The sequence below is a fragment of the Callospermophilus lateralis genome, chromosome 16, assembly GCF_048772815.1.
Source record: "Callospermophilus lateralis isolate mCalLat2 chromosome 16, mCalLat2.hap1, whole genome shotgun sequence".
Taxonomy (NCBI): domain Eukaryota; kingdom Metazoa; phylum Chordata; class Mammalia; order Rodentia; family Sciuridae; genus Callospermophilus; species Callospermophilus lateralis.
This window is the reverse complement of record NC_135320.1, coordinates 62,747,453-62,770,978: the sequence shown is the minus strand read 5'-3', so window position 1 is coordinate 62,770,978 and position 23,526 is coordinate 62,747,453. Positions and strand designations below refer to the sequence as shown.

At 34.3% G+C, this 23,526-nt stretch overlaps 1 protein-coding gene across 1 annotated transcript in view; it reads left to right on the top strand.

Moving 5' to 3' along the window:
- Window positions 1-5,081: 5,081 nt before the first annotated feature.
- Window positions 5,082-23,526, top strand: part of Eif3e (eukaryotic translation initiation factor 3 subunit E) — a 41,767-nt gene continuing 23,322 nt past the window's right edge. Inside the window, exons 1-7 of the mRNA XM_076835646.2 lie at window positions 5,082-5,201; window positions 10,399-10,513; window positions 12,068-12,185; window positions 14,660-14,702; window positions 15,679-15,783; window positions 21,274-21,399; window positions 22,028-22,152. Of these exons, the coding sequence (XP_076691761.1) occupies window positions 5,112-5,201; window positions 10,399-10,513; window positions 12,068-12,185; window positions 14,660-14,702; window positions 15,679-15,783; window positions 21,274-21,399; window positions 22,028-22,152 (722 nt within the window). The 5' untranslated portion in view covers window positions 5,082-5,111. The remainder of the gene's footprint in view (window positions 5,202-10,398; window positions 10,514-12,067; window positions 12,186-14,659; window positions 14,703-15,678; window positions 15,784-21,273; window positions 21,400-22,027; window positions 22,153-23,526) is intronic.

Here is a 23,526-nt window from a genome sequence, read left to right as displayed (position 1 = left end):
GCCTGCCTTTGCCACTTTCTTAGCCTGTCCAGTAGAGGTAGTCAAATGTTACCTTCCCTAATAGGCTTAAACCTTCTCTGACAGTGAGTTACTTCCTCTCCAGAATTCCCAAGAACATTGTGTACACAGACATCCTCACACAGAACCATGATTAGTCTTACATTTCATATGCTCACCATCCCATACAAAATTGTGAATTCCTTATGGGCTGGGATTGGTTTCCTTGTTTTCCCACAGTTTGACATGGTGATCATAGAATGAAAAGCATTTAATAAGCTGATAAATGTATGAGGATTAAAACTTACTCCTGATTTAACCTAGATAGCACCAGGTGATGCCTAGCCTCTGATTTCTCTGTAATACCTCTGTGTTTAATGAAAACACTAGGAAGAGACTAAAGCAAGAAAGTCAGATTTTCTATATTTGGGGCTAAATATCCCTTATAACAAGAAACAAGATATTTTCACTAACCAGCAAGGAAAATTCCAAAGGAAAAGCCAGGCAAATCAGCAGAGTTTCCAGTCTGTCACCACTTTAATCCATCTTGTAAATCACTTCCAGTTTAATCTTAAAGGACAAAACACCACTGTCTTCATGTATTTTTCTATTTAAAAACTTAATAAGTGGCTCCCTTTGCCTATCTGATCAAATCCAAGTTTCCCAGTCTGGCTTCTTCTTCCCTCCCTTCTATGCCCTAGCTCACTAAGGCTGAGAGTTCAGGTTCTCATCCTTCCTCTTTTAAAACTCCCCTTCTTCTTGTTTATACTTTGTTACAACTTTAGTCCCTGGACTTCCAGGAAAATTCAAATTACAACTATCATTTTTCAACTCTTAGAGGTCACACAGACTATCCCCCACAATTTAGCAGTTTACACTATTTACTATAATGTTCATTAATAGATGAGTGGGCCAACAATCAGTGGTATATCCATGCAATGAAATATTATTCTGCCATAAGAAAGAAGTGCTGATATCATACTATTACTGGGATAAAACTCAAAATCATCATACAAACTGAAAAGACACAAAAGGACACATACTTATATAATCCCATTCATATTAATCTCCTGAATAGGGCAATCTATACAGATGCGAGAAGAATGCATCAAGCTATAAGGGGGAGAAAAACAGAAGAGGGGTATGATAATCAAAGGGTACAAAACTTGTTTCTGAAGTGATGAAAATTTTCTTAAAACTGACTATAGTGCTGAGAACAGTGGTTCATGCCTGAAATCTAGCTACTCGGGATACTGAGGCAGAGGGATCACAAGTTTGAGGCCAACCTGGACAATTTAGCAAGAATATGTCTCAAAAGGGACCAGGGATATAACTCAGTGGTAAAGCAGCCCTGGGTTCAATTCCCAGTACCAGAAAAAAAAAAGAATTTGTGGTGATAGTTGCACATATCTGTGAATATACTAATAAGTTAATGAATGGTACACTGTTAATGAGTAAATTGTATGGTATGTGAATTGTATCTTAACAAAACTGTTTAAAACAAAAACCATAGCACAACCAGGATACTGAGATAGTCAAGATCTAGGACATTCCATTCCACAAAGATTTCTATTGCTTTTGTCTTTCTAGTCACCCTCTCTTCCCTACCAGTACACTCTCCTTAACTCCTGTCAACCACTAATCAATTCTCCATTTCTATAATTTTGTTTTTTAAAGAATGCTGCAGCTAGACTGTGGAACCAACCTCGATGCCCTTCAATAGACGAATGGATAAAAAAAATGTGGCATTTATACACAATGGAGTATTACTCTGCATTAAAAAATGACAAAATCATAGAATTTGGAGGGAAATGGATGGCATTAGAGCAGATTATGCTAAGTGAAGCTAGCCAATCCCTTAAAAACAAATGCCAAATGTCTTCTTTGATATAAGGAGAGTAACTAAGAACAGAGTAGGGACGAAGAGCATGAGAAGAAGATTAACATTAAACAGGGATGAGAGGCGGGAGGGAAAGGGAGAGAGAAGGGAAATTGCATGTAAATGGAAGGAGACCCTCAGGGGTATACAAAATTACATACAAGAGGAAGTGAGGGGAAAGGGGGATAAATATAAGGGGGAGAAATGAATTACTGTAGAGGGCGTAGAGACAGAAGAGGGGAGGGGAGAGGGGGAGGGGGGATAGTAGAGGATAGGAAAGGCAGCAGAATACAACAGACACTAGTATGGCAATATGTAAATCAATGGATGTGCAACTGATGTGATTCTGCAATCTGTATATGGGGTAAAAATGGGAGTTCATATCCCACTTGAATCAAAGTGTGAAATATGATATATCAAGAACTATGTAATGTTTTGAACAACTAACAATAAAAATTAATTAAAAAAAAAAAGAATGCTGCAGCTATTGTGGAGGCTGAGGCAGAGAATATAAATTCAAGGCCAGCCCTCAGTAACTTAGTGAGATCCTGTTTCAAATTTTTAAAAAAGGACTGGAGATGTAGCTCAGTGGTACAGTACTTCAAGACTCAATTCCCGACCCTGCCACCACCAAATGTCATATAACATGCATGTAGTATATAATCTTTGGATACTAACTTTTTCATTTAGTGCAATTTCCTGAAAATTGATGTGTGATTATGTGTATAAATAGTTTCTCCTATTGATGAGTATTTCTAGAAATTATTTTCATTTTTATTCTTTATCCATCACATTCAACTCAAGTCCTGTCAGGTCTACCACCAAAGTACATCTGAAATTTCATCTCTTCTACCTGTATTTATATGCTTCTCCAAACTATCACATGCTCTCACCCAGTCTTCAGGAACATAAAACTGATCTAGCTGTTTTTATTCCTGCCCTTTTATAACCCATTTATCATGCAACAGCTAGAATAAGCTTGAATTATTTTGGTATCTTTATATAATATTACTCTCCAAAGTAAAAGTCTTAGTCCTTCTTTTCTTCATATAGTCACTCAAAAATATTTTTGAGGTATTGTTTAGGCACTGAAGAAGCAGTTATAACAAAATAGACAAAATCCTTGGTCTTGTGGAGCTGATAATACATTGAAGCAAGGCTGAAAATAAACAAAATAAATAAGTAAAATATGGTGGTAAAATTTAAGCTGGAAAGGGAGATGAGAAATCTCGTAGGCAGATGAGTTACACTTTTAAATTAGTCAAGAGAAATTTTCACTGAGTAGATGACATTTAAACAAAACATGAAAAAAATAAGGGAAAAAGCCATGTAGGCAAACAGGCAAAGCATACTTTAAATAAGGGCAATAGCAAATTACAGGCCGAAACGGAAGGAGTAGGAGCACCTAAGGAACTGAAAGGAAATCTTGGTGGCTTGGGTCAAGTGATCAAGAGGAGGAGATACAGGAGATGGGGCAGAATGGTTAAATATACAGTTGACCTAGAGCTTTTTAGGGCATTATATTATTATATCCTTTATTCTGGGCGAGATAGCAAGGCTCAGAAGGATTTAAACAAAATTTGAAAGTTTCTCTGGCTTCTGTTTGAAGAACACAGCAAAGGGTGGAGACCATAGCTCTGGCTCCAAGTCACCTGGGACCCAGATTGAGGCATCTGGTGGTCTCATGGGGTAAAAACTGGTGTGCCTAGAAGTAGACTTTAAAGGCAGTTTCTCTTCAAAATCTTTTGTTATACCACCTGACAATCATCTTATGAAACCATGGCAGCAAAAGCATTAAAATGGGTGATATTAAAGAGAATTATCTTGAAGCATTTATTTCCATACAAAATAGATTTATCTTGTGTTTGTCATAAATGTACATATTCTTCTCTTCCAGATGACTATAAAGAGGGGAAACAAAGTGATTAGTGAAGAAGTTACTCCAAAAATTAAAGTGAGAGACAATAGTTTGGACTAAGGATAACTTGGTAGATTATGTGAATTGATTGAATCTGGATGTGCCCTAAAGGTTAGAACTAATGGATTTGTTGGTGGATTGGATTTACAGTGTAAGAGAAAAAGCCAAGAATGACTCCAAGGTTTGGGGGTCAGCAGTTGGATGAATGGAATTAGTATTCACTGAGTTGAAGAATGCAGGAGTAGGTTTTGGTGCCTACGTGGGGGAGTTCGGTATGAGATATGTTCATGTTGAAATGTTGAGTATATGTGAGTCTGGGAGTAACTAATAGTCCGTGTTTGGGCTGTAATTTGGGAATTGTAAGTGTGTAGTCTGCATGTGAAGCCATTAGATTGAACGTTATCCCATAGGGCACTGCTGTAGATAAGAGGTTCAAGACGACCCCCGCCCCCGCCCCCACACACATACCAGGCACTACAAAATGAAAAGGCCTGGAAATGTGAAGGTAAGCAATGGAGTTGTCAGAACACTTGGGGGTGGGGAAAGTCCATGTTCCTTATCATAATCATCACCTGGGTCTTCTCCACACACACACACACACACACACACACACAAACACACAGGACAACTTCGTTTTTGAAACACATCAAGTCCTTCCTAGTCTAATGTTTTACCTTGATTCTAATTTTAATCACCGCCGTCTGTTACTAAAAGTGTCAGCTCAACTGTTGCCCTGTTTTCCCTAAATACCCTAATTGCCATCTGACTTTCTCTAACCATACTGATTTTTTTTGTCTGTCAAATTAAACAGTCCGATCCAAACACCCCCACCGATTTATAGCTCATTACTATAAACCCAAACCAACCAATTTAACATCACTGATTGCCAAATGAAAGTTCAGGAACTCCTTAGCAGGTAACTTCCTGGAGAGCAGGGGGCTCATTACCTTGTTCTTTGCTGCACTCTAAAGCAATCGCCATTGCCTGAGCAATCAGTTTGAGTTTTCAATAATTATTAATGGAACAGACTGCGGATCACTGTGTAAATCGTGGACTAGAAATAGAAAGGAAGCACCCACAAACTCGGCTACCCAAGACACGGCGGCGGCTGCTGGCACACCCCCTGGTCCCCAGAGTCGCCAGGAGGAAAAAAGAACCCGTGCGCATGCGCCATTGTTCTGCGCTCCGTAGGCTGAACACCACGCCCTGGTCTAATCCAGTTTAAGCAGCGCACATGCGCAGTAGGCGTCTGTCTGTTCGTTTGTCGGCTCTATCAATAAAGTTTTAGTGAACCATACTCCCCTTTTCTTTGGCAAGATGGCGGAGTACGACCTGACTACTCGTATCGCCCACTTTTTGGATCGTCATCTGGTCTTTCCGCTCCTTGAATTTCTCTCCGTGAAGGAGGTGAGACGACTGTGGGCGCGAGGAAGGTGTGGGAGCGGGCGAGGTGCCCGGTACGGCCTTAAGACGGCGGCTGTAGCCCTAGGCCTGATACACGTGTGAGGCGGCGGCCACTTTGGCCCCCATCCGGAGAGTAAGGACCCACTAGTCGTTTAGCTTGGTCCCAGTTGATGAGCTCCGGGAAGTTTGGCGGTGGGAAGGAGTGAGATGACTGTGTAGAATTCTGGGAAGAAAGGTCTTTGCTTCACTTTTTGAGGTGCGGGCGTGGGGTCGTTCGCGTCAGGTCTCTCGGAAGTTGTTTCCCTGGCCTTGCTGTAGTAACGCTGGAGCTTCAGGCCGACTCCTAAAAGCAAATTGCAGTATTGTTAGAAGTTTTGGTTTTTCTTTGGAGAACTGTGGGAACCGTGCGTTTGGATTTGGATTATTGCATATCGAATCGTTCGTACACTTAAATACCTAGCGCTTAAATTGTGAGTTCTTTGCGTTGTTTCTTGATCTTTGAAGTAGTCACTTCCTGGAAGCGTAACAGATGTTGTCAGATTCGGACAGGGACCAAAAACTTTTTAAAACTCCACAAAACCACAAATTTTAACTTAAAATTGCTTTCCAGTGTATAAGTGTAAGGATTACAAGTAATTTGAATGGGTTGTTAACCTTTCTTTAACTCCTTGAAATACCTTGAATAAATGTGTAGCTACAGAACGTAATCTTAAAGCATGTTTCCATCCTAAAAGTTTTACTGGACTGAAAAGAAAGATTGGTTTAAAAGAAATATTAAGCTTAGTTAAAATTATGTTTATTGGGAAATTGGTGCTTTTTCATAATCACAATAAATTTCTCCTTCCAGATAATTCTGGTTCACTAAACAGGTATTTATATAAACCTTTTCTAAACACAGACAACTATTAAGATTGTTGATGTTCAGAAACAGCAAAGTTCATTTTCAGCAAATGTCCAAAAAATGTTTTGCCATATAAAACTTTAAGGATGTATTTTTCCCTTCACTTTCTTTTTATGCTTGCATATTAGAGCTTGAATAAAATGTTGAGTTTGTTGTCTTGTTCCCTTTTTTTGATAGATAAGGATAATTTACCAAAGATCAAGGAGGAGAAATGAGCCATATTTTGAAATCCTTTACCAACTACATTTGGAAGTGTTCCAAAGTAGTTGAATTTCATATTTTTTGTGTTTTTTACACTTTCATTTTTTCAAGACAGAAGAAAGAGAGGAATGTGTACATATAAATTTTAATAGAGTAAGATCCTACAGTGAAACATATCTATACCCAATACCTTCCTCCCTGGAGAGAATGTTGGCTTTTATATATGAAGAGGAAGATAGATTATTTAGCAGTTATTAAGTATTGGGGCATGGAATTGTGAGAAATTTAAGATTAGAGCCAGGCATCTCACCATTAAAAAACTTAACTTGTGCTATAAAGTTGTATGTTTATAGCATAATGCAAAAGTAATACAAAATATAATTATATAATATAATGCAAAAGTAATGTTGGTCAAGTTTTGGCAAAGGGGCTGTCAAAATTGAGATTCTGTTACCTTTAGTAGGCAGAAACCACTTTTGAGGGGCTTTTGAGTCTTGAAGTCTAGATAGTTAGGGTAGAGTCAGTGATCACGATACATGAGGGTATTGCACTAAGGAAAATAATTTGCTAATATTTGTGGTGTGTTGGATAACATAAGCTCCAAGAGAGCAGGAGCTTTGTTTCATTCCCTGCTGTGTTCTCAGCACATGAAATTGTCTGGCTTTTAATGGCTGTTTAATAAATAGTTAAATAATACATCTTTATGTCTCACTTTTTTATTCTCCTGAAGTGGAAGGATAAGTGGTGCAGTGTGTGGGTCTCTGTACTGAATTTGGACCTGGGTTAGGATCCTAGCTCTATGATTTAATATCTCTGTGCCCTTCAAAGCAGGTTCTTTCCCCTTTTAACTAAGCCTTTTCTCATGAATAAAATGTTGATATGGGATTGTTAGAAAAATTACTTGAGGTAATGCATATAAAGCATTTAATACTTTGGAGGTAGAGTAAGTATTCCTGAATGTTTTCCCTTAGGATACTAGGCCATACTATAAGGGGAGACAGGGAATTAGGGTTTTGAGTACAGAGGAAAAGACTAGAAATGGTGATCAAGGAAACTGACTGAAGACAAGTACAGGAATCCTCAACTGACATCAAAAATCACACGTTATAGAACTAATGATGGTCATTGTCATAGTGGGAGTAGCTGGGGAAGGTTTTAAGAGTAATAGAGAAGAATTTGGGGATAGGCTTGTAGATAAATATTATCTGGAGATTAAGAGTTACTGATCAGAGAAAAGCACAAAATGTGATTGAATAACATTATTGCTTAGGTTTGAAATATTATTTATTTGACCTTAGCCAGAACCTAGAAAATATATGAATTTTTCAGATCTAGATGTTGACATTAAAATTGTACGTGATTAGAGAAAAAGAAAAAATCAATAATAGTGCTAAAAAGAAGATATTTGAAAGAGCTAAAAGTGATATCCAAACCAAGGTTGAAAGTGACAGACACCAAAAAGAGGTACACAAAAGTTGGAAACAGTATAGGCATCGTTGTGCAGACATGTAATCTGAGTAACGAAGAAGGCTGATGCAGGAAGATTTCAAGTTCAATATCAACCTTAGTAACTTAGGCCTTATACATTTTAGGGAGATCCTGTCTTAAAATTAAAAGGGGTGGGGATGTAGCCCAGTGGTAAAGCTCTCCTGGGTTCAATCCCCATCCTGCCCCCACTCTGCAAAAAAAAAAAAAGGAGGAGGAGGAGGAAATGCTTTAGAACATATGTACATATGTTGGGGGCACCAAAGTGTTTTAATGGTAATATGATGGTAATGGTGATGAGTTTAAGTTGGAATTCTTAGGGATGAGGAACTAGATGGATGTTGTCACGATTTGTGGGATAAAGAGACTTTAAGACTTGAATTTTCAAAGAATTCTCCTTATGGATGTTGGAAGAGATGACAAAAAAAAAACAACAAAAAAAGGAAGGTTCTTAAATCTATTAAGAAGTTGTTTTTCAAGAAGTTGATAGACTAGGGATTTAGGGATCAGCAAACCATATCTTAGGAACCAAATAATAGGCCTCTGCCTGTTGTTTTTGTGTGATCTGCAAGCTAAAATTATTATTATTTTTATTGGTACACTATAGTTGTATATAATGTTGGGATTTGTTGTTACATGTTCATATAAGAACACAATATAATCTTGCCAATATCATTCCTTAGCACTTTCCCCTCTTACTCCTCTGCTCCTATCCCCTGATCTCTTTTCTCTCTTCTACTGACCTTCCTTTGATTTTCATGAGATTCCCCACCACCACCATTCTTTCCCTTTTTCTTCTTAGTTTCCACATATGAGAGAAGACACGACCCTTGTCATTCTGAGTTTGGCCAATTTTACTAAAAATAATGTTCTCAGGTTCCATCCATTTTCCTGCCAATGATATTGTTTTATTTTATTTTTTATTTATAGCTGAATAAGAATATTTTTGTAGTGGATGAACATTTGCAAACATTTGCAATTATATTTGCATATAATTTAATATGCCAGTTAAATCAAGTATTTTTTCAAAAAAATTTCATTCTCATTAGACCTCTATTATTCTGCACATATACAAATATATAACAACAAATTTCATTATTATGTGCAACTCTGATACACCAAAAATAAATGTGGAAAGAAAAAAGAAATTATGGAGATCTGCTTTTTACTTATAATTACATAATGTCCTCAATTTTTACTTCTTGACTCACAATCTAAAATATTCTTTCTGCCCTTTACAGAATAAATAGACCTATGTGATAGAATTGAGAGAAGTTGATCTGTGCAGGTGTAAATTTAAACAAGTGAACACGGAACACATTTGTCTTACCACCATCATTGGACCAATAATGTCAAACATTGCAAAACATCCTAACTTTACCTACCAACTGTAATACCTATTCTGATGATAGATCAGTTTTTTCTGGTTTGAAATTAGCACTTGCCACCCTGTGCTGCTTTGTATGGCTTTTATTACTTAAGCGTGTGAAACTTCTGTCAGTCAGGATTTTCAATGATGAATGTTAATTCATTGTACTAATCCACCAGTCTGTATACTCATTCTGACATTGATAGACTCAACTTTTGTAAATAGGGCTGCTGTAAATATTTTTAGAAATGCATTTTAATATACACACCCTTTTGGGTCCCTAGGAGCAGAGTAGTTGAGTCACAAAGTATGAGATAAATGAGATATGAGGTAAAAACTTTATGAGATAAAAACAGTCTTCCAAAGTGCTTGTGCTCGTGCTGGCAGAGTATGAATATTCCAGTTAGTCTATGTCTACATTAACTACAGTTTTTCTGATTTTTATTGTGGTTTGAATATCCATTTCTTTTATAATTAATGAGGTTGAGAACATTTTTATACACCTACTGGTCATTTGGTTTGAATTTTTCTTTTCTTGGTGAAATTAAATTCAGTACAGAAATCTATTCTTTTGCTGAAGCCTCTCTCCCCCTAAATATTATGATTTACTTGCATATGGCTTAATGTACTAGTTTATGTAGGTTTGTGTATGTATCTATTTAGTTCCTATACTACAGAGTATGTTTTCTTCCAAGACTTTTTGCAAACTAAAAACGTAGTATGACATTGTTGACTTACAAAATGGTGCTAGTTTCATTTGGGGAAGCACTATAAAAGACTATTACTATTTAATGAGAGAAAATATGTGAAGGTAAAAGAGAGGCCACATTAAGATTAAGGAGAGGTGGGTAGGCATCATGTGGATGTGAGGGGCACCAAGAAGGTGACAAACTTAAGAGCTTATTCTTAATTAACTGGATATGGATAGGAGACAACTTTGTGCTTTGCAGGGGAAATGGTATAGGTTTTTAGCCTTGTCTAGAAAGGACAAAAGGTTACTTGATAGAAAAAAGAATGGCTTTTTTTACCCCCAAGTAAGCAAGATATGTCTCTGTAGTTAGGATGCTTTCTGTATTGGTTGCTTTTCTTGTTAGAAGATGAATTAATAGTTATAATATTTTATAAAAGGTATCATGAAATATGTTTCTATTACCTAGAAACATATTATTATATGTTTATCTTGATATTATCAGTTTATTTGGGGAACTTAAATGTATTCATTGGAAAGTAATTTTCTCTTGCAGATATATAATGAAAAAGAATTACTACAAGGGAAATTGGATCTACTTAGTGACACCAACATGGTAGACTTTGCTATGGATGTGTACAAAAACCTTTATTCTGATGATATTCCTCATGGTGAGTTTTGTTACTAAAACTGAAACTTACTTTGTGACTGAGAATGCGTACATTTTCAGTAATTTTGTGATTTATAAGAGCTTTAGCCAAAAAGAATTGAGTGATTTTAAAGTTCTCTGGGTGAAAGGTTACAGAGCTTCTGAAATGTGTTATTTTTCTTTCAGGAGATGTGAAAAAAAAAAAAAAAAAAAAACTAGGCTGGGTTTGGTGGTGCAGGCCTCTAATCCCAGTGGCTCCAGAAGCTAAGCCAGCCTCAGCAACTTAACAAGGCCCTAAGCAACTCAGTGAGACCCTGTCTCTAAGTAAAACACAAAATAGGGCTGGGTTGTTGCTCTGTGGTTGAGTGCCCCTGAGTTCAGTTCTCTGGTATCAAAAAGTGGGGGAGGCCTAAGGATGTGGCTCCTGGTAAAGTGCCAGGAGATTAATCTCTGATACCAAAAAAAGAAAAAAGATGTGAAATTGGTCATCAAATACCTTCACTTCATATTATATATTATCAAAGTTGTGCCTATGGATCACATTGTTTCCTTAGGATTATCTGAAAATGTTGCAATTTTGTTTGTTTGCTAACTTTTTCAGTTAGCTTTTTGTTTGTTTTTAATCTTGAGACATCTGATATAGCCTGTATTTTCCAAATATGGTCATCAAGACCAGCATTATCGGTTCACCTGAGAGAATTTCTTAAAACTAGAAATTTGGGACCACACCCCAGACCTACTTAATCAGAAATTTTTTTTTTTTTTTTAATTAGTTGTTCAAAACATTACATACCTCTTGACATACCATATTTCATACATTTGATTCATGGATGAGGCCCAATACTCATGTTGGAGGTCTACTGGGATAGTGGTTTCTAAACTCGTTTTTTGTGTAATAGGTGTTTCTTTCAAAAAGTGGTCCTGTAAGTTTGGGAAATACTGCAGCATTTTCTATGTACAATAGCATTTAAATTCTGTCAGTAGAGAAGTACAGTTTACTTTGTTTAGATTGACATTTCTTAAAATTTGTTCATAGATCCCCTTCTGTGTATAAAGAAGCACTGTTCTCTAATAGAATAGTATACTTTGTAACGTATAATGCAGAAGTTATTACGATCAAATAATCATTTTTTCACTTATATATAGTTTCTTGCAATGATTTTAGCTATTTAAATTTAGTTTGTGCTGTAAACAGTAAACTGTTTTTCTTTCTTTTTTTATTGGTATTGGAGATTTAACCCATGGGCACTTTACCACTGATCTAAATCCCCAGTCCTTTTTCTTGTTTAATTTGAGACAGGGTCTCACTTCTTACTTAGAGCCTGGCCAAGTAGCTGAGTCTGGCCTTGAACTTGAAATCTCCTGAGGAAGAGGTTTCCTTCTTTTATGTGCCTTCACCGAGTTAGAAAAAAAGAAATTGTGAATCTGGGAAGTACTGTGGTCTCCAGCATGTGACTATATCTGGTGTAAATAAATATGTGCATAGCTTAAGTAAATCGACAATATTTTAGGCATTCTCAGGGCGAGTAGTGTAATTTAACAGTCCTTAATTTTTCTGTTTTGCATTTTTAATTAGCTTTGAGAGAAAAAAGAACCACAGTTGTTGCACAGTTGAAGCAGCTTCAGGCAGAAACAGAACCAATTGTGAAGATGTTTGAAGATCCAGAAACTACAAGGCAAATGCAGTCAACCAGGTAATCTCTTAGTGTAAATTCTAAAAGTGATCTTTTGTGGGGATGCATACAGATTTTAAATCAAACTTTATTTAGTATTCCATGGTAAAAGTTCATGATGTGAATGATTGCTTCATCTGTTTATTTTCATTAATTTTTATTTTTCAGGGTGCAGTATTTCTTATTAATAAATGGTTTTTTAACCAGTTATTTACACCTGATTATGCTGTAACCATACATCCCTTCTCCTCCTTTTCAGGCAACATTTGGTACTATTTGGAAACATTTTTGGTTGTCAAAACTGGAGAGATGGTACTAGCACCAAGCAAGTAGAGACCAGGAATGCTGCTAAACATTCTATAGAGCATAGTACTATAACCCTCTTTCCCTACAAAGAATTATCCAACCAAAATGTTGCTTAAAAAACCCTGTATCTCAGGGCTGGGGTTATGGTTCATTGGTAGAACCCTTGCTTAGCATGTGTGCCTAGCATGAGTTCGATTCTTAGCACCATAAAAGATCCATCCAAAAAAAAAAAAAAAAACCTCCTGTCTGGGCAATTCATGAAGCACATAAGTTGCCTAGTGGAAGAGAAACCTGAACTCATTTTATCACTTGCTACATTCTTTCATATCTGTCTACTCTCAATGCTCAACTCAAGGAAGGTGGTGTGGAGCTGATAAGATTATTTTTTTACTAACTTCCCTTTAGCTAAAAATAGAGTTATTGTTTGGTTTCCAAAGAAAGTGATGTTGCCTTAGTTTGATTTAAGACATACCACTAATTGAAGCCTTTTGGATATTAGAAATATTTTAAAATAAAATTATTAAAATTAAATATCATTGTGAAAGTCTTAGCTATCAATATATTCCTAAAGGTGTTGACATGTTGCAGCTTTAGTTTGTATAATATGTGTTCAAACCAGATATTTAGAGACTAGCTCCACGTTTTTATTTGATTTGAGGATATGTTAATTACATATTTTTAGAAAACAAGCAAATACTGTATAGTTACTATGCCATGCTGTAGTATACTATACTATGGCATATTATACTCACATACACTGATAAAACTTTCTTATAAAGATATAGTATAGCTAAATTACTTGTATATTCTTGAAATAAATGAGTAATTATAGACTGTCAAGCCACAGATAAGTGCTTACAAAGGAATTCCTAAAATAATCCAGGTATTGGAGTACATTAGAATATTTAGGATGCTTTAGTCATTTAAAGGCTGGGAAGTAATGGTATTAGGAAATGAATAAGATGGACATAAGATGTGTTCACCAAATATTAGGAAAATACTTCCTTGTAGCTTAATAGGAAGTAAATGGGAGATGAATAATCAAGTGTTAACATTTGCAATATGAATAAACTTATAAACTATCTATTTTCAAAGGAGTAGAATCTTTCAAAGGAATAAACTTTTATTTTTCATACTTTCTCAGAAATACTAAGTCAGCTGTAAGTCAGGGATTATATACCTGAGTGGCATAAGGAGTATGATAACATAGTTATTTACTATGATCCACAGAAATGTTTTCTTAAAATCCTATTATGTTAAAATTTCATGCAAACTTCATATTCACTATTATAATATACCCTTATTAATTTTAATGATGACATCTTCCTTCCTTACTAAATCTTAAAATTAGACTCCCAGATTTTTTAACTGGGTTTAGTAGCACACACCTATAATCCCAGCAGCTCAGGAAGCTGAAGTAGGAGGTTTGCAAATTTGAGGCCAGCCTGGGATACTTAGAGAGAACATGTCTCAGAAATAAAAAGGACTAGGAATGTAGTTTAGTGGTAGAGTATCCCCCCCGCCCCCGACCTGCCCTACAGCTTTTTAATTTTTAAAAATGAACATAAGAAAGGCCTGTTTGTTCATTGTCCCTGATATCTTTTTCATTAACTTTTCTTTTACCAATTTGTTAGCATCTCAAATTAATGCAAAGTTGATTTAAATTAAATTGGGTTATTTGGCAGTTTGTCATAAATAGTGATTATATAGGATATGTGACATGAGCATTGTAAATTTGACCTGATTTATTAATCTTGAAAATTGCCAAATCACTGTTCTTCTGAAAAATATCAGATTGAGGAGGGAGATAATATTTATATATAGGATTAATTCTTGCTATTTTACGTAGCACATTTTTTGAGCCCCTCTTTTATAAGATTGTATTACCCATCAAAATTGTAATCTCAGAGAGCAAATATCATTCTTTGTAGATTACTACCTAAGTAAACCACCATAAAAACATATATATTCTGGTTTTATTTAAAATGTCTTAAGGACCTTACTTTAGATGTGCTAAATCGGCATTTATAATTTTTAAATTAGAGCTAAAGAAATCTGAAAGTGAATTTTAAGTTTGTAATTCTCATATTAAGATATTTAAATTAACTTTGTGTAGGTAATAACTTAGAAGTTGGATATGCTTGTATTCTGTGTGTTAAATACAATAATTTTTGCTTTTTATTATTAAGGGATGGTCGGATGCTATTTGATTACCTGGCAGACAAGCATGGGGTAAGTGTTTTTAAAAATGTTTCAAAGTATTCATGATCTAATAAGGCTAATTAAATATAAGTGCTGTGCAGATAGGTTCAAATCTTGGCTTACTCATAATTTCCAGATTTACATATTAAATATATCAGTTATGTCTTTGAAAATTTAGTTTTTCAAAAGTAGTATTGATAGGAAAATATGTTTACAATTACCTTTAGATAACAGATTCTTAAAAGTTTTGATTCGTTTACTCCAGAATTATCATATTATAGTATTTGTTAGTACCAATTGCAAGCTAAGAATTACAGGGCACAGGGTGCCTTTTTTGTGGATTCACAAGTAAGTAAAAACAGAACTAGATATGAGTTAGAAATGCTTTAAGTAGTAGAATTAAGCAATTCTTTGGGTTCTTGACATCAAGGTCTTCTTAAGTTCTTAAATTCACAAGTAAAAAAATGTTATAACCTTTTCTAGCCATTTCTTAATCTCGTTTCTCCTGTATTAACTCAAAGTGTAATGCTTTGCATATAATTTTTACCTTGCATTAAAAAAAAAAGGTTTTTTTAAAATTTGTTTAGTTGTTTGGACACATTACCTTTATTTATTCATTTGTTTGTTTATTTATTTATTTATTTTTATGTGGTGCTGAGGATCAAACCCAGTGCCTAACACTGCTAGGCAAGCACTTGACCACTGAGCCACAACCCTAGCTCCTTGCATTCAAGTTTCACCTCTCATTTAATAATTACTATAACAAAGAAAGCACTGGAGCAGAATACTCTTTCTGATGTCCATACAGCATATTTGAGTGGATTTGTGTATTTTCCATTTTATAGTTCTTTTAGATTTCAGTTCCACTTTGTTTACATTATTCAAAAAGTTGGTTTGGTTTGGAGGCTAGTTTTTAGTTAACTGAGGTTTATTCTACACATTTTATAGAATCGAATTTTAAATCTCATTAACAAATAGAACTACTACTTTTTTTTTTTTTTCCTAGTTTAGGCAGGAATATTTAGATACACTCTACAGGTACGCAAAATTCCAGTATGAATGTGGAAATTACTCAGGAGCAGCAGAATATCTTTACTTTTTTAGAGTGTTGGTAAGTATTTTATTTTATTTCTGTGTCCTCTATTTTGTAGAATTTTCTTGGTTCCTCAAAACGTGTATAGATTTCGTTCTGTCCACATTTTCAACAGTCCTTGGCAAAGAAGGGAGGAAATGAACCTTTCACAGCAAAAAAAAAGAAACTTTACATTAGGACCTCAAAATTTGGAGAATTAACTTGTCCCTGAAATCCAAAAGCAGGAACTACTGATTTGTTGCTATATGAATTTTAGGATTAGTGGAATTCTGTGGTGTAATAGATATATTATAATATTAGTAAGTGGCATAACCTAGGTATTTATTATTTAATAAATTCATAATTCTTAATTTTAATTAAATATTTTGTCCTAAAACATTTTAAACATCTGTGGAAATCTAATGGTATTTTTAAAAGATTTTATGCTTTAATAGTAACTTTTTCTATTTAGCTATGCCTTCAACTGTTAGGATGCAATGATTAATGGTTTCACCATTATGTGAGATATAGATAAGTTTAAATAATACTGTTAACCATAAAGTACCCTTCTTGTTACGAAGAAGTCTGTTTAATGAATTCCTAGCCTAGATTCAGTGCTTTTGTTAGGGAAGGAGAGTTGTGTAAAGCTAGTTAAAAATCAGGCCTTCAGATAGACTTTCTTCATTCTCTCTTCTGTTTACCTAATTGTATTAATAAATGCCTTCTAGTATAACAGAAATGGCTTTATGAAGCCTCACATTTGAGAAATTACAATTTGTTACTTACTTTCAGTTAGTAAGCAAGTACCTAAAAGCCTGTGATTTCTCTCCATAATCCTGGAAGTTGGAAAAGACTCACAAAGAAAAGACATAGCTTCTACCTTTGATTGTTTTCTATAAAATTTAATTTTCCCTTTTTGTGGGGAAGGGAACAGATTGGTGTTATTGATTCATACAATTCCTATGTTGAAATTGTGCAAAAATACTTCGTTTTTAAAGTTATCCACTATCCTTCCCTCGAAACATAAAGTTGTTCTGTGTATTCCCAACTTTGATTTAAAACAAATTATTTTTCTTTTCTTTCCATGTACAATTTGATTCTTCATTTGCAGATTAGCTGTGGTTAGCTTGCAAGTGCATTGAAGGTAATCAGTGATGCTAAACTACTGGTGATTTATCAGAAAATTCCATCAGGTTTACTTTGAATATTACCAGGGATTTAGGAGAGCAAAAGTTGATTACTTTGAAAATGTAAACAGCTTAAACCAGGATTGTAAAATCAGAAGCCTGGTATGATTACAGGTACATGAAAAGAATTGGTTATTCATATCATTTGTTAATGCTGGGATTGAATTTTGAGAATGAAGATTTAGTGTCATGTTAGAGTTCCAGCACAGTAAATTTATTGTTGCTGGTCAGTGAGTGAATGTGCCATTTTGCTAAGACATGGAAACTTAAGGTAACTTCTGGAAATCCAGATATTGAAACTCTTCTAGCATATCCACCCTTGAAAGCAGGTTGGTATGAAGAGCCAACTGTAATGACATGGAGTTGAGCCAGAGTAGTACACATGAACCTTTTGGGGATTAAAAAACTTACTATACTTCTACAAAAAGCTTTTATTGCAGAATATGTAACATTTTAATTTTAATAGTAACATTGTTTATGTAGTATGGTTTTATAATTAGTGTGAAAATTTTCACAATTGGTAGTTAAGACTTTGGGAATTTTTATGTTTACTTTTTAAAATATGGCAATATAAAAAAATGGTGTCTTAAAAAAATCTGGTTTAATTTTAAGTTTTTGCATTGCTCCAACAAATCTTGTGCTGGAACTCAAATATCATTTTGGTAGAGTGGTGAATACTGTGATCTGAACACACAAAAAAATATTAATGTAAATAATGTCTTGACATTAAGAGCAGTGAATATATAGAGATTGAATAGTTCTTAGAAGTTAGATGCAACTCATTTTTAAATTTTTGTCTCATCTTGTGCTTTCTGTTGGCATATTGGCAGAGGTTAAGAATGCTAAGATTAAAAGAATAAGAATATATTAAAATTTCAAATACATAGATCTATCTAAAAGCAATTTGAAATTTTAATATCAAAAATAAAAATTGTGTTTTGCATTTGGGATGAAAAGCATCATTGTTTTCATTTATTTAAATTTTCTTCGATAGCTTTGTTCATTTCTAAATTCTTTTCTGGTGGTTGGTTATTCTTTTAAATCTATGGTTAGAGAAACATAAGCTATGAAAGAGCCATTGTAACTATGCTCTGAGATTAGAATTTGATTCTCTGAATGACCTATTGTAGGTCAGTGTTGTATAAATTAAAGCAGTGTGACCCTAGAATCTGCCTTTATTTTAAAAGGACTTGGAGAATTTTATACAGTAAAGAATTCTTAGATGCATCCATTTTTATTGTGAAGCTTCTTTGCCTTATGCACTGAGAAATGTGTTAATTGAAATGAAATGGAGAAGGTTGGTAGGAACTTTTTAATGCTTTTGTTTTGAAAGTTAACACTGAACTATTTAATTAAAACTGCCATCACTATATGTACCCTTTGGTCTGGCTTCAAAATATAACCCAGTAAGCAAGTATTTGAAGTAAACATCACTCTAAGATGCTAGAATTCTTTGTGATCAGAGCTTTGTAGATATATATGTGTATATATGGCACTGAGGGTGTATCCACTGTTAAATGTAGACCATTCCATGTAAAAGTAATTTTCTGTGAAACTCAGCTTGAGAACTGAGCATGCCTGTGCATGCTTATAGTCCCAACTGCTCTGGAGGCTGAGGCAGAAGGAGCTCTTCCCTACAAGTTCAAGACCAGACTACCCTGGAAAGCATATACAAAGACCCTATCCCCCCTGGGAAAAAAATAATAATAACAGCAGCTTGAGTACTGGTGGCTTTGGAAGGCTTCTTTAGGGTCTTGACTGAGGTTTTGGCTTTGACGTACCCTGTTGGAATATGAGTATAAAAGATGTCTATTTCATATTGATTTTTCAGACATGGTTTTTTTGTGTTTTAACATCTGAAATTGGAATGTGACTTAAATTAGTTGTTGGTAGTTTTTGGTTTTGGAAACACAAAATGTTCTATCTTAAAATTTATGGCAACTTAAGACTTGATGAAATATCTTATTTCCCAGATTTCCTTTCCTAAGAAGGATCAAACATTTAAACATTTAATCCTTTATAATTGGAACAATGATTTTTGTGGGTTTTTTAAAATTATTTACTCATTTATTTATGTAGTTATTTATTTATTTTTGCACTCCTGTGGATTTAACCCAGATCCTTGCACATGTCTTGAACTTGTGCTTCTCTTGCATTCGCCTCCAGAGTAGCTGGTATTATAGGTCATGCTTGGCTTAATTTAAACAAATTTTGCAAATGTATGTAGGTGGATAACTGTCACCTGTTAAGATTAAGAGTATTTTCTGTGGTCTCTTTGTAGTTGTGCTGTACCCCTAGCGTTTCTATAAATTAGTTTCACCTGTTCTCAAATATCACGTGGAAGGATATAGTATGTCTGTGTGCGTGTCTGACTTTTTATTTTCAACAGCAATTTTTTGAAATACATTCACGTTATTGTATTTATGAGAAGTTGGATTCTTTTTATTGCTAAGTAGCATTCCATTCTGTGAATATACCAAAATCTAAATATGTATTTGTCTGTTAATGATCATTTGGATTACTTCCAGTTTTTGCCTGTAACAAATATAGTCATGAATATTCATGTACAAGTTATGTTGTGGATATACTTCATTATAATAATTAGAACTAGTGGTTTCATGGCTGTGTTTTTGAATTTAATTTATAAATGTAGTCTCTATTAATTTGCCTGCTCTTAGACTTTGCTAAATGTTTTCTAGTACATTTGAGATAATTAGTACTACCAAAGAAAGAAATTTAGGGTGGGCAGAGTTTTGTAGTTTTATGATATCACTTCCCTTTCCTCGTCATTTTTTTAAATTTATTTTTTTATTTATTGTTTTTAGACATACAGGATGTATAGGTGACAGTAGAATGTATTTTGATGTATTACAAATAAATGGAATATAACTTATTCTAATTAGGATCCCATTTTTGTGGTTGATCATGATGTGGAGTTTCATTGGTGGTTTATTTGTATATGAACATGGGAAAGTTATGTTTGATTCATTCTACTATATTTCCTATTCCCATCCCTTCTCACTTCCCTTCATTCCCTTTTGTCTAATCCAATGAATTTATATCCCCTCCATTCCCCCTTATTGTGTATTAGTATCTTCATATCAGAAAATCTGTCTTTGGCTTTTGGAGATTGGATTACACTTAGCATGATAGTCTGATTACATCCATTTATTGGCAAATGCCATAATTTCATTCTTCTTTGTGGCTGAGTAACATACCATTGTGCATAGACACCACGTTTTTTTTTTATTCATTCATCTGTTGAAGAGCACCTAGGTTGGTTCCACAGCTTAGCTATTGTGAATTGAGCTATTACAGACATTAATGTATCATTTAGTATGCTAATTTTAAGTTCTTTGGATATATACCAACGAGTGAAATAACTGGATCAAATGGTGGTTTTATTTCAAGTATGAGGAATTTCCATACTACCTACCAGAGTGATTGCACCAATTTGCAGTCTCACCAGCAATGTATGAGTGTATCTTTTCCCCCACGTCTTCACTAAATTTATGTTTACTAGTATTCTTGATAATGGCCATTCTGACTGGAGTGAGATGGAATCTTAGTGTGGTTCGTCATCATTTTGATAATAACATTTACTGAGTTCTTACTATTTATCAGGGGATATGATTTCTACATATGTTATTTAAGCTACACAAGTGAGTTGGGTTATATTACTATCTATATTATAGACCCTCTTGTTCCCCTCATGAATAAAAATTATCTACCTTATGGGGGGCTTTTTAGGATTACGGGAAAACTTATTGTTTAGTACCTAATCCTTCAGTAAGTATTTTTATTAACTAGTGGGACTATTTTTTTTTTCTCTTTATATATAACCACTTACATTTGTGTCATCATTTGGAGGTTGTTTTTTTTTTTTTTCATTTTGTACATAATTTTCATTACACTGTGAATGAGATCCACAAGTCTTTATTTCTTACATCTTCATTCCAGTGGTCCAGTTTTTAATTACAGATTTGAAATCAGTGATATTTAGATAAATTTCTGTGAATCTCACTTTATTTCTAAAGTCTTGGGTTCCTAAAATTTGTGTATGTAAATTATTTCAAGTGGGTTGTGTTAAAACAGTGCTGCTATTTCCTGGTTTTAAAAGTTTTCTTTATTTTCTGATTTAGATTGGATATTAAAGATTAAATACTTTTAGTAAATTAAGTTATTTGAAATAGTATGACCTAGTAAGGACTTAGATAACTAAAGTTTTAGGTGAAAAGGTAACATCTTTTTGTAGGCTAGGTGGCTGTGTGGGGTATGACGTGCACATTATCTTTTTCCCTCTAAAGGGTCAGAATATAATTAATTATGATTGTTTAAACAGGTCCCAGCAACAGATAGAAATGCTTTAAGTTCACTATGGGGAAAACTGGCTTCTGAGATCTTAATGCAAAATTGGGATGCAGCTATGGAAGACCTGACACGATTAAAAGAGACCATAGATAATAATGTGAGTTGCACTTTTTCAGAATGATTTATGCATACATGTGATATTTTCTGATAAGGAAGAATACTATATAGTTTATGGGGTGGGGGGAACTGAAGTTTCAAATTAGCTTTTGTTTGACTTGACAAATCAGTATGAATTTGTGAACTGACCAGTTCTACTGAATCTCCATTGGAGATAATGATCAAACTTCTTTTGGTTCTTATAGAAAAGAACTCAGTCTTTAATATTGCTATAGCTGCTGGGCCTGTTCATTCTATGCCAGTGTTGTTATTTATTAGGGCTTCCTGTTATTGAATGTCCTGTGCAAACGATGACATGTGTATTAGGTGTAATTAATGACTAATGAAATCAACTAGGAAACGTTTAGTTTAGTCCTTGATAGTAAAATGTTTTCTGAAGTGATTGTAGTTTATAATCTAAGTATTATTTAGTGGGCATTATGGATTCTGTCTGTAAGAACTGTGTGATGGGATTTAAAGATTGAGAATCATGCAGAGAGGAAGAATGGGGTCAGACTTTGATGATAATGACCCTAGTACATGCCTTACAAGGGTCCAGTTTTTAATCACAGATTTGAAATCAGTAATTTTTTTTTCTTTATATTCACCCCCCTCCCCCATTCTTTTAGTCTGTAAGTTCTCCACTCCAGTCTCTTCAGCAGCGAACATGGCTCATTCACTGGTCTTTGTTTGTTTTCTTCAATCATCCCAAAGGTCGTGATAATATTATTGATCTCTTCCTTTACCAACCACAGTAAGTTATTTCACTGTGTTAACATTTAAATTTGTTGTTCTAGGGCTGGGGCTGTAGCTAGAGAGCTTGCCTTTTATTTGTGAGGCACTGGGTTTGATCCTCAGCACCAAATAAAAAGTAAATAAATAAAATAAAGGTATTGTGTCCATGTGCAACTAAAAATATTTTTTTAAATTTCTTTTGTTCCTCATTTATTTATTCCTTGTATGGTAGATTTGCTTTCAATTGGAAAACTCACATGTAACTCTTAAGTGCTTTATTTTATAAAGTGTACTGTAGGACCCTCAAAGTACTATTTTGAAGTCCCTGAGTCAGTAGCATGGGTATCATGTAGAATCTCAGGACTCACCAAAAAAGAGCTAATTGGAACATGTTTAACTAGGTGCTAGAAAATTTATATATAAAGTTGGACTCCCATATATGTGGGTTTGCTCATCTGTGATTCAGCCAACCAAAGATTGAAAATATTCAGGGGGAAAACATTTCTGTACTGAACATGTATAGATTCTTTGTTCTTGTGATTATAGCATAACAGCTACATGTATAGCACTTACATTGTATTAGGTGTTAACCTGTGATTTTAAGATGATTTCAAGTATATGGGGGGATGTGCTTAGTTTATCAGTGAACATTACTCCATTTTAGATAGGGGAATTGAGCATTGGTAGATTTTTGTTTGTTCAGGGTCTCCTAGAACCAATACTGAAGGACGACTATACATTAAAGTTTTAGAAGTAATGCTCTAGTTTATATTATTGGAAAGAAATACATATATCCTATGGAAGAATCCTTTTTATATCATCTTTGTCCTATCCAGCTTTTTGTTAATCTGTTGACAATAAGAAATTCACTTTTTTGGTGAGTATTTTTCTTCCTTCTTTGCCTCATTCCATCCCATTTTGTTATAAAATTCAATTTACAAAACTTAGACTTTTTTGTATAGTTTGATGTGATGATAGCACACAGGGCATGCAATGGATCATTTTGCATTATGGATAATATACTTTATTGATATATTCTTTATATTCCATAATTACTCTGTGCCTGATTTTTATGTTTATTGTTTTGCTTGTTTGCTAATATATTGCTATTGTGTATGTGGGTATATGTAGCCTGCCTTTATTTTGTTGTCACTCTCATAAGTGGTTCATTACAGGATCAAAATAAAAGGTTCAGAATATTTTCTTTTAATGAGGAATTTAATAAATTTTCATTTACCATCACAAAAAAAAGAAATTCACTGCTTTATGAATTATTCTAAATGCACATTTTATTCCATTGTTAGCTACTATATTTCAAAAATTTACTCTTTCAGTTGAGTTCAAATGCCCCTAAAACTTTGGTTCCTTCTTTCTCAATTAGTTTCTGAAACAA